Genomic DNA, 12308 nt, shown 5'->3' on the forward strand with positions numbered 1-12308 from the left:
ACTGTTTCCAAGTAACATAACCTCATTCCAGAAGCAAGCTCAAGAATATTTATAAGAATACACATCTTCCTCAATTTACACTGGGGTAACATCCTGATAAATCCATCACAAATCATAAGTTGAAAATACCATAAGACAAAAATGCATTTAATACACCTAACTTACCAAACATCATAGCCTAGCCTAGCCTACCTTAAATGTGCTCAGAACACTTACATTAGCCTAAAGTTGGGCAAGATCATCTAACACAAGGCCTATTTTATAATAAAGTGTTGAGTATCTCATATAGTTTACTGACTATTATGCTAAAAGTGAAAAACAAAAAGGTTCTAAGTATCAGTCATTTATCCTTGTGATTGTGTGGCTGCATAGGAGCTATGGCTCGCTGCCACTGCCCAGCATCACATGAGAGTACGGTACCGGGTATGGCCAGCCAAGGAGAAGGTCAAAATTCAAAATTCAAAGTACAGTTTCTACTACGTGTATATTGCTTTTGCACCATTGTAAAATCGTAAAATCAAAAAATTGTAAGTCAGACCACCATAAGTTGGGAACCATTGATACAAAAATATCCAGCACTCAACAAAGTAAAGCTTACAATGTCTAGAATCCAGTCAAAAATTACCAGGAATCTAAAAAAGCAAGAAATTGCCACCCATGATGACATGATAAAACAATCAATCAAAATTGATCCAGAACTGTTGCAGAGACGTGTAAAGACCTAGAGACTGTCATACGGAGTAAAGTAAGTCAGAAAGAGAAAAACAAATATCGTATATCAACGCATATATGTGGAATCTAGAAAAATGGTATAGATGATCTTATTTGCAAAGCAGAAATAGAGCCACAGATGTAAAGAACAAACGTACGGATACCAAGGGGGAAAAGGTGGGGGGGATGAATTGGGAGATTGGGATTGACATATATACACTACTATGTATAAAATAGATAACTAATGAGAAGCTACTGTATAGCACAGGGAACTCTACTCAATGCTCTGTGGTGACCTAAACAGGCAGGAAATCCAAAAAAGAAGAGATATATGTATACATATGGCTGATTCACTTTGCTGTACAGCAGAAACTGACACAGCAGTGTAAAGCAACTATACGCCAGTAAAAAAAGAAAAGTGACAGCAAGGTGTGGGGAAGGAAAGGGCAGGGAACAACAGGCTCTCTCCAGCTCCTTCCTGGCCTTTGATCCTGGCGTTAGCAATCGTGCCTGTCACTTGTTTGTGCTCTTTGCCACCACTGGTGTGTTTGAATAAAGTTTGAAATGTTGTAAGGTTACCTATAAAGACAAATACAAAATGAGAAAAACTGACCCAGAACTGACATAAACATAAGAATTAGCAAACAAGGACATCAACACAGTTATAATAAACATATACCATATGTTCAAAAAGTTAAATAAAAGCAAATAAGAGGGGTTTCCCTGGTGGCGCAGTGGTTAAGAACCCGCCTGCCGATGCAGGGGACACAGGTTCGAGCCCTAGCCTGGGAAGATCGACATGCCGCGGAGCAACTAAGCCCGTGAGCCACAACTACTGAACCTGCACTCTAGAGCCCACAAGCCACAAATTCTGAGCCCACGTGCCACAATTACTGAAGCCCGTGTGCCTAGAGCCCGTGCTCCACAACAAGAGAAGCCACTGCAATGAGAAGCCCACGCACAGCAATGAAGAGTAGCCTCCACTCTCTGCAACTAGAGAAAGCCCATGCGCAGCAACAAAGACCCAAACACAGCCAAAAATAAATCAATAAAATAAATAAATTTTAAAAAAGAAAAAACAAATAATATATTTTTTTAAAAAAGACCCAAATGATACTACTATAGATGAAAACTAAGATGAATGTATAAGCTAAAAAATACCTGAATGGGATTAAGGGCAGTTTTGACTTTGCAAAAGAAAGGATTAGTGAACTTGAAAACACATGAATAGCAAATATCTAAAATTAAAAAAATAAATAAATTTAAAAAATCAACAATACATGAGTGAGCCTAACAAAAGTTTAAATGGAGCTCCTGAAAAGGAAATGGGGGGGACAGAAAAATATTTGAAGAAATAATGTCAAAATTTCCAAATCTGACAAAAACTATAAACCTAACTAGCCCAATAAACACAATCATAAGAACAGGAAGAAAGCTACAAAAAGGTACATCATAATCAAGGGATCAAGGCACACCAAAACAAGTGATCAGCAGAAAATCTTAAGAGCAGCCAGAGAAAGTAAAAAAGAAAAAAAAAAAGACACTTATTTACAGAGGAGCGAAGATAAGGATAAGAGCAGATTTCTCATGGAAAACAACATAAATGAGAAGATGGTGTAGCAAAATCTTTAAAGTACTGACATTTAAACATCAGAATAGAATTCTATACCTGGGTCTCATATCAATGACCTCAGGTTTCACCTTAGGAGACTACAGAAAGGAGATAAAACTTCAAGTAAGTAGAAGGAAGTAATAAATATCAGAGCAGAAATCAATAAAACAGAAAACCAAAAAACTTCTTTTGAGATCAATAAAATTAATAAACCTCTAATTAGAGTGATCAGAAAAAAAAAGAGAAGACAGAAATTACTAATATCAAGAATGAGAGAGGGACTTCCCTGGCAGTCCAGTGGTTAAAACTCCACACTCCCAATGCAGGGGGCATGGGTTTGATCCCTGGTCACGGAACTAAGATCCCAAATGCCACATGGCATGGCCAAAAAAAATGGATGAGAGAGCCAAGTATTACTATAGATTCTACAGATACTAAAAAGATAATAAGTAAATGAACTTTATGCTAATAAATGGACAAACTCCTTAAAAGACCCAAATAACTAAAGTTTGTACAAAAAGAAATAGATAACTTGAATAGCCTACATCTATTAAAGATTTTGAATTTGTAGTTAAAAACCTCTCCACAAAGAAAACTCTAGGCCTAGATGGCTTCGCTGGTGAATTCTACCATACACATGAAAAAAAAGAAAAAAGAAAAAAAAGAACCAATTCTACCCAAACTTTTCCAGAAATGAACCCAGCATTACCCTGATACCAAAATGAAGCAAAATGAAGCAAGCAAAATGATACCAAAATGATGTTACCAGAAGACTACAGACCAATATCCCTCATGAACACAGATGCAAAAATTCCAAATAAAATTTTTGTGTATCAAACCCAACAACATATAAAAAGTAGGACACATCATACTAGAGTGAGATTTATCCCAGCAAAGCAGGGTTAGTTTAATGTTAAAAAACCAATCAAAGTAATCCATCCTTAACAAACTAAAAAAGAAAAACCAATGATCATCTCAACACATGCTGAAAAAAATTACAAAATCCAAAGTCCATTCCTAATAAAACCCCTCAGAAATCTAGGAACAGAAGGAAAGTTCCTCATCCTGATAAGGGGCACCTATGAAAAACTTATACCTAATATTGTACTTAATTGGTGAAGGACTGAATGTTTTCCCCCTAAGATCCCGAACAAGGCAAGAAGGCCCACTCTCAACGTATCTGTTCAACGTTGTATTGGAGGTTCTACCCAGTGGAATAAGGCAAGAAAAAATAAAAATAAAAAGTATCCAGATGGGAAAGAAAAGAGTAAAATGTACTTTATTTGTAAACAACATAATTATCTATTTAGAAAATCCAATTCAATCTACAAAAAATCTACTAGAACTAGTGAGTTTATCAAGTTTGCAGGATACAAAGTATAAAACTCAATTATATTTCTATGTATTGATAACTAACATCAGAACTAGATTTTTAAAATATCATTTATAATATCATTGAATAATATGAAATACTTAAGGAAAAATATGACAAAAGATGTATAAGAAACTGAAAACTACAAAACATGGCTGAGGGAAATTAAAGAAGACCTAAATAAATGGAAAGATATACCTTGCTCACAGGTCTGAAGACTCAACATTGTTAAGATGTCAATTCTCCCTAAATTGATAGATCCTAGACAATCCAAATAAAAATTCTAACAGGCTTTTTTGTTGAAACTTACAAAATCACTCTAAAATTCACATAGAAATACAAAGGATCTATAGAGCCAAAACAACTTGAAAGAAAAAAAAAGAACAAAATTAGAGGATTATCATTACTTGATCAAGACTTACTATAAAGCAACAGTAATCAAGACAGTCTGGTGTTGGCACCAAGATCAGCACATACAAAGGTGCAAAGGCAATCAGTGGAGAAATAGTAGCTTTTTACAAAAAATGATGTGGGAATGATTTTATCTCCCTATGCAAAATAATAAACTTTGATCTATACCTTTGATCCATACCTCTCACCACATACAAAAGTTAACTCAAAATGGAGCATAGATCTGAATGCAAGATACTTCCTCTAATAATCTTTCATCTAAAATTAAATACATATACAGCAGAAATTAACACAACATTGTAAATCAACTATACTTCAATAAGAATAAATAAATAAAATTGACTACAGTGCGCTAGTGTCGCCAGTTTAAATATGCTTGCCTTTGTGTTTTCAGATATAAGTATGAGCTAATATAAACTTTTAGGTATCTTCCTATTATAATTTCTTTTTAAAAGTTCTTTCATACAAGATTCCATCAATTCCTTCAATAACTGTACTCTGAAACGTATCAAAAGATGGTAATTCTAAAAGTAATTATGAAAAATTTAGTTGTTTTTTTTTTTTTTACCTATTGCTGTTTCTGGCATTGCAAAAAGAGACTTTTCAGTAGCCACTCGGAATTGCCCATGAACTGAGAGACCAACTCCCTAGGGAAAAGGCAAAAAATTGTTTTAAAAATACTGCGGGGGTTTAAAAAAAAGAACTCACATTCACAAACATTATAAACCAAGTAAATTATATCATATACAAAGATATACATAACATATACTATATATAATTCTTCACAAAGAATTTCTTTAAAGGAATTTCAGGAGATAGACGGGAGGGAAATCCTATACCACACAATTTCAGAAGAACTTTCTGGGTGAAAAATACATGGGTATCCCTGATATCTGGAACAGATTTGTTTTAGCTAAAATGTTTTCGATTAGTATCCTGTGTTACGCTTCATGTTCTCTTCCCCAGTTCCCTCTTATTTCAAAGTAGATGCAGCATTATAGAATACTGACTCTTCCCAGAACCACTGAGTATTCTTAGTGGAACCAATCATCAAAAAAGCATAACCGGGGCTTCCCTGGTGGCACAGTGGTTGAGAATCTGCCTGCCAATGCAGGGCACACGGGTTCGAGCCCTGGTCTGGGAAGATCCCACATGCCGTGGAGCGACTAGGCCCGTGAGCCACAATTGCTGAGCCTGCGCGTCTGGAGCCTGTGCTCCGCAGCAAGAGAGGCTGCGATAGTGAGAGGCCCGCGCACCGCGATGAAGAGTGGCCCCCACTTGCCGCAACTAGAGAAAGCCCTCGCACAGAAACGAAGACCCAATACAGCCATAAATTAAAAAAAAAAAAAAAAAAAAAGCATAACCAAGCTATTCTAGCAAATTTCAGTAGCCTTAAATAGAATATTAACACGTTTTATTTATTCACATAGTTCATCAAATAAAATTAGCAACATCATTTTTCTCAGATACAACACTTAGTAACTATTTAACTCTTAAAAATCCATTACTAAACACAAGTTTTACAAAATAAAAAGTTGTGGCTGAAAGTCTATTTCTGACTTGTTGAATGTCACTGAAAATGACAAACTTAACAGTCATCTCTGAATCAACAGATATATTTGAATAAAATAAGAGGTATACATGTGACTACAAAGTATCCAAGTTTGTCAGTGCTCACACTGTGACATACATTTCCTATGTTATGTTTTTTCACATTATTCAGAACTTCTAGTAGATTGTTTAGTTCTCATTCTGATTCCTTTTTAACTAGTGTAGTCTATCTTTAACATCACAGAGTTAAACAAGTTAAAACACGTAAAATATTTGGAACAATGTCAGTCACTTAATAAGAGTAAGTAAGTATAAGCTAAATAGAAAAGGCCTTATCTCTATTTGATTATTCTAATTTTTCATTACAATTTCCTCAAGCCTTTCAAGTGTTTTCATACTCAGTTCAACCATTTAAAAGTTGTTGATGGGCTTCCCTGGTGGCGCAGTGGTTGAGAATCTGCCTGCCAATGCAGGAGACCCGGGTTCGAGCCCTGGTCTGGGAGGATCCCACATGCCGTGGAGCGGCTGGGCCCGTGAGCCACAATTGCTGAGCCTGCGCGTCTGGAGCCTGTGCTCCGCAGCGAGAGGGGCCGCGGTGGTGGGAGGCCTGCGTACCGCGATGAAGAGTGGCCCCCGCTTGCCACAACTGGGGAAAGCCCTCGCACAGAAATGAAGACCCAACACAGCCATAAATAAATAAATAAACAAATACTTTAAAAAAAAAAGTTGTTGAAATTTTTAAACCTTAAAAAAATACTCAAAAGCACATGCAATTTCTTATAAATTTTATGTACTGTATGCTAAGCTTAAATTTTTTTTTTTACTTAAATAATCATAAAAATATAAGCACTGGCTTTTTTTTTTTTTTAACAGTTAACATTATTTATTTATTTATTTATTTATTTATGGCTGTGGTGGGTCTTCGTTTCTGTGCGAGGGCTTTCTCTAGTTGTGGCAAGCGGGGGCCACTCCTCATCGCGGTGCGTGGGCCTCTCTTGTTGCAGAGCACAGGCTCCAGATGCGCAAGCTCAGCAATTGTGGCTCACAGGCCCAGCCACTCCGCGGCATGTGGGATCTTCCCAAACCAGGGCTCGAACCCGTGTGCCCTGCATTGGCAGGCAGATTCTCAACCACTGCGCCACCAGGGAAGCCCCTAAGCTTAAATTTTAAAAGACCATATAAATAAGCATGGAAATGAATAAAATTCTTCAGGTACTAGCTACATCCTTTGGAGTTAACATTTATAAGTTAAATCTACAATGTTTGATACTCTTTGTACAAGCAAATATCATGTTATAAGTATTCTATTATGAAAAAATCATCTGATAATATTAACCCAAATTAGACTATACACTTCAAGATTATAAAATCTTACAAATTTTAATAAAAGTAAAACATTACTAGTTTTATTAATAATTTCTTATATTATTTTAACAACCCCTGCCTCACATTCTATTCTCTGCTTTAGTTTAACACAATGTAGCTGAAAGCTTATTATTGTTCAGGAATGTCTTGCTAAGAACTTAGAGCGTTGGTCTGAATTCGCAGTTTTCAGACTATGTTTTCAGTCCTAGGGCTCAGAAGAACTAGGTCCCATCTGGGACCGCACAGCAGGTAGATCTCCAGGCCTTACCGACTGACCCTGCCTCAACCTTACTCCTCTAGTTATTGCCCCCGACTCTTCTAATTAACTCTGAATTCCACATGTTTGTGGACTATAGCACATGACTATATCCCTCTTCATAAAACATATATAAAGTCTAACCACAACTCTAATCCTAGTCGGCCCTCTCCCTCCTCAAAGACACAGTTATTAATTTGGTATGTAACCCTTCAGATTCTTCCCTATGTATCTCTAATACATATTTGAACAGATGTGGATATTTATCTGAGATACACACATACTTCAAACTCTATTCCATGGCCTGCAAGGCTCTACATAATATGGCCCAGGAGCCTACCTCTCTGACTTCATCTCCCACCACTCTTTCCATGCTCACTCCACCAGCCACAGGGCCTTCATGCCACTTCTCCCAAGTTCCAAGCCTTTACAATTTCAATTAATCATGTAATTTTAAAGTGAGGAGGACCTACTACAGTAGGCCACTGCCCATCCCATCATTGCCCCTTCTCTGCAGGAATCTGCTCTGCCCAGAGACTTTGCCCTCTCGCCAGCAGTGGCTGAACTAGAGATTGGCAGTGGACCCAAGGACAGTCAATTGAGGCTAACTAGAATTCTAAGGCCCAGGGAGCAAAGGAGGAAGAAAAGTGCATTAGACAAGATTTTCACTCTTCGGTATTTAACCTAAAACACAATGGGTAGCTGTGAGTTGATGACAGCCAAAGAAGCTTAAAGGTCATTTGAAATTTGAGCTGAAGAAGACAAGACAGCCAAGTGAAAGCTGAAATTATATGGGGTGATGACGAAAAAACTGAGAAGCAGCATGTAGCCTGTACAACACAGAGAACAAGGCAAACAGAAATAGCTGGAGAGAGAAAAACAGGCAAATGCACTACTCAAACTCGCCTTAAGTCCACACTTGCAGTTCAGTTTTCAGGAAGACAAGCTATGTTGCGTTTTTGTCTTTGGATTCCCATTTGATCCCTGCACTTGTCTCTTAACTGCTCCCTTCTCTTTTCTGGATCTGTTTGGGTGAGTCCCTGTTCTTTACAATTAAAAGTCTCTTCACCACATTTTCAGTTAGAACCAGACCCAGATTCTGTCATGATTCAGCATCACACAATAGCTGTCTTAGGCCTTTGGCCTCTAATAAATTTATCCCAATACTGCTGTGTGCTTTTTCCTAATACTGCTCTCCCTGATAGTCATTCCCATTATATCTTCTGGAACCCTCATTCCTTTGCAAAAGAACCACTAACAGCCCAAATTCTCTACAGAGGGCCCTCCCTACTTCCTAAATTCAAGAAAGAAAGAAATTTACAAGTCCTGTACTCTTTCATGTAGAAGCTATAGATCCCATATTCATTGATTCAGTTATTTTGTTTCAGCCATGGCTGATAAAATAATGAACAAAGTCAAAGACTTCAAAATTTTAGTAAGAAGTTATTAATGAAAAGCTTTCCAAATAAGAGGTCATTGACACAAGTACCATTAGGAGCCAATTTAAAATGCCTTTCAATTAAGATGAAATGAAGACCAGGAAAATTCAAGCCACCTGACTTGGAGATACTAAGGACATAAATACTGATCCATGTTGAAAGGGGTGTAGCACTCTCATGGCAGATTCATATCTAATTTTTGTATCTTATATAAAAGAATCCATTATAGGTTGCTTACGTTAAATCCCCCTTGAAATTTCCAAAATTTACCGTTACATACTATTAACCATTAATCTTAGCAGATACTCCTTTGCTAGACTAAAAAGGCTTCAAAGTCTTCAAGTTTTATATCAACAACAGTTTATACAGATTCATTCCCCAAATGTAAAATTTATTCCAATTCCTAACTCTCCTCAAATACTCTCCCTGCATCCTACCCAACCCAGTAGTCAAATTTCATTTATCACCTAATTAGATATCTCTGTAGCATTTGACAGAGTAGTTCACTCTCTACTTCAGGAAACACCTGACTTGGCTTTGAGACTCTACACTCTCCTGATTTTCCTTCTAACGCATTAGCTGTTCTTTCTCTTCTCCCTGACATCAGAATGTTGATCTGCCCCAATGATCAGATATCATCCCGCTACTCCACTTCACCTGTATTGTTCTTTCTATTCATTCCCCAGGTGATCTCTTCCAAGAGCCCCAAGATTTTAAGCACTGTAACATTAATGACAAATTATTTTCCCACCCCTGATTTCTCTAGAATTTTATATCTAGCTGTTTACTTAACATCTCCACCTAAACATCTAATATGTATCTCAGTGTTCATGCATCAGAAGTAAACCTCTTGATTTCTCTTTGAACATGCTGCTCCCTCAGTCTTTTCCATCTCAGCAAATAGCACCACCATTCACCCAGCTGCTCAGGCCAAAAATTTCAGCATCATCCTTTCTTTCTGATCTTACAATCTAATCTATGAACCTGTCTTGATAGCACTAACTTCAAAATATATCTTGGATTAGGCCACTTCACCATCACCACTGTTGCAACCCTAGGTGAAGTCACTATCATCTCTTGCCTGGGTTAGTCTCTCTTGCTTCTGTTTTTGCCACAATCCATCCTCTGAACAGCAGCCAAGTAAACTTATTAAATGTAAATCAGTTCATGTCATTCTCCTGCCCAAAACTCTCCAGTGACTCCCCATCACATTAAAATATTACTGAAATTCCTCATCCTGGCTGATAAGGCCCTACATGATCTGGTCCCTTTCTATCTCCCTGATCTTATGGTCTACCATTCTCCACTTTCCTCACTTTCACTCTTGTCAGCCACACTGGCTTTCTTTTTTTTTTTCCTTAATTGACATATAATATACAATCGAAAGTACACAAAGAGTACAAACATCTATCACACAGGTCCAGTGAATTATCCCAAAATGAACACATTCTTGTAACCAAAACCCAGATAAAAATTATCAGAAATTCTTTTATGCACCCTGTCAGCCACTACTCCCTCCCCATCCTTCAGGTAACTACTATCCTGACTTCTAACAAAATGAGATTAACTTTTTCAGGTTTTGATCTTGATATAAATAGGGCCATAGAGTATTATTTTTTATTTGACTTCAGTCAATGTTATGTTTGCAAGATTTATTCATGTTGTGTGTAGCAATAATTTCTTTCATTGTGCAGCATTCCTTTGTATGAATAAACTATTTTCATTCTACTGTGAATAGCTAGTTAGGTTTTTCAGTTTGGGGCTACTGCAAATAATGATTAAATGACCATTCTTACACATGTCTTTTGCGGCATAAGTGCATACATTTTGGTTGGGTTGTAAAACAGTTGGGTCAGAGTATTAATTCAATCAACTTTAAAAGATGACATCAAACAATTTTCCAAAGCAGTAGTACCAATTTCCACTCCAGCAGCAATATGAGTTTGTATTCCATATCCTCACCAACGCTTGAAATTGCCTTTCACATTTTAGCCATTCTATACAGATGGCCAACAGGCACATGAAAAGATGCTCAACATCACTAATTATTAGAGAAATGCATATCAAACCTACCATGAGGTATCACCTCACACCAGTCAGAATGGCCATCATGAAAAAGTCTACGAATTATAAATACAGGAGAGGGTGTGGAGTAAACGGAACCCTATACACTCTTGGTGGGAATGTAAGTTGGTTCAAACACTACAGAGAACAGTATGGAGGTTCCTTAAAAAACTAAAAATAGAGTTACCATATGATCCAGTAATTCCACTTCTGGGCATATATCCGGAAAAGACAAAAACTCTAATTCAAAAAGGTACATACACCCCAATGTTCAAAGCAGCATTATTTACAATAGCCAAGACATGGTAGCAACCTAAACGTCCATCAAGAGATGAATGGATAAAGATGTGGTATATATATACAATAGAATACTACCCAGCCATAAAAAAGAATGAAATGCTATTTGCAGCAACATGGATGGACCTAGAGATTATCATACTAAGTGAAGTCAGACAGAGAAAGACAAATATCATATATCACTTACATGTGAAATCTAAAAAAATAATACGAATAAATTTATTTACAAAACAGAAACAGACTCACATAGAAAACATTTTAGCCATTCTAGTGAGTATATGTTAGTATTTCATTGTGGTTTCAGTTTTCCTTTTCTTGCTGATTAATGCAATTGAGTGCTTTTGGTCATCTGCATATTCTCTTTATGAAATGTCTAATCTATTGCTCATTTTTCCATTGGATTTTCTTATTGATTGGTAGAAATTCTTTCTACATCCTTCATATGATTTCTTGTCAAATGTATGTATAGTCAGCCCTCCATATTCACGGCTCCTCATCTGCAGGTTCAACTAACCACAGATCAAAAATATTTTCTAGAAAATTCCAACAAAAAGTTCCAAAAAACAAAACTTGAATTTGCTGCATACCAGCAACTATCTACATAGCATTTACACCATTTACAACTACTTACATAGCATTTACACTGTATTAGGTATTGTAAGTAATCTAGGGATGGTTTAAAATATATGGGAGGATGCGCATATGTTACATGCAAATACTATGCTGTTTTATACAATGAACTTGAGCGTTCTTGGGTTTTAGCATTGGATGGGGGTCCTGGAACCAATCCCCTGCTAAGAACAAGGGACTGTATTCCAAATACCTATTTTCCAGTCTGTGGCTTGCCTTTTCACTCTCTTAATGATGTCCTGGAATGAATAGAGCTTCTTAATTTTAGCACAATCGAATTTGTTATTTTTGTTTATGGTACATTTAGTGTAATCCATTTAGTGTAATTTAAGTAATCCTTCCATACCCTCAAAGCATAGCAGAAACATGTTCCAAACATTCAGGATTTTCTGTCTATTATTGATTACTAGCTTAATTCCATTGGGGCCAGAGAACAGTCTGTAAGATTAATCCTTTGGAATATGCTGAGACTAATTCTATGGCCAATTTTGGTAAATGTTCCATGCACACATGAATTGAACATGAAATCTACAGTTACTGAGTCCATGTTAATCGGATTGTTTATTGGACCATGTTCAAATCATGTGCATGCATGTAAAA

At 36.8% G+C, this 12308-nt stretch overlaps 1 protein-coding gene across 3 annotated transcripts in view; it reads right to left on the bottom strand.

Annotated features, from left to right (window-relative positions):
* Nucleotides 1-12308, bottom strand: part of HIBCH (3-hydroxyisobutyryl-CoA hydrolase) — a 94024-nt gene that overhangs the window by 35273 nt on the left and 46443 nt on the right. For all 3 annotated transcript variants that reach the window (XM_057551497.1, XM_057551495.1, XM_057551496.1), the window contains exon 7: nucleotides 4675-4753. In XM_057551497.1, coding sequence (XP_057407480.1) covers nucleotides 4675-4753 — 79 coding nt within the window. The remainder of the gene's footprint in view (nucleotides 1-4674; nucleotides 4754-12308) is intronic.

The sequence above is a fragment of the Balaenoptera acutorostrata genome, chromosome 8 (genome assembly GCF_949987535.1).
Source record: "Balaenoptera acutorostrata chromosome 8, mBalAcu1.1, whole genome shotgun sequence".
NCBI classification, from domain to species: domain Eukaryota; kingdom Metazoa; phylum Chordata; class Mammalia; order Artiodactyla; family Balaenopteridae; genus Balaenoptera; species Balaenoptera acutorostrata.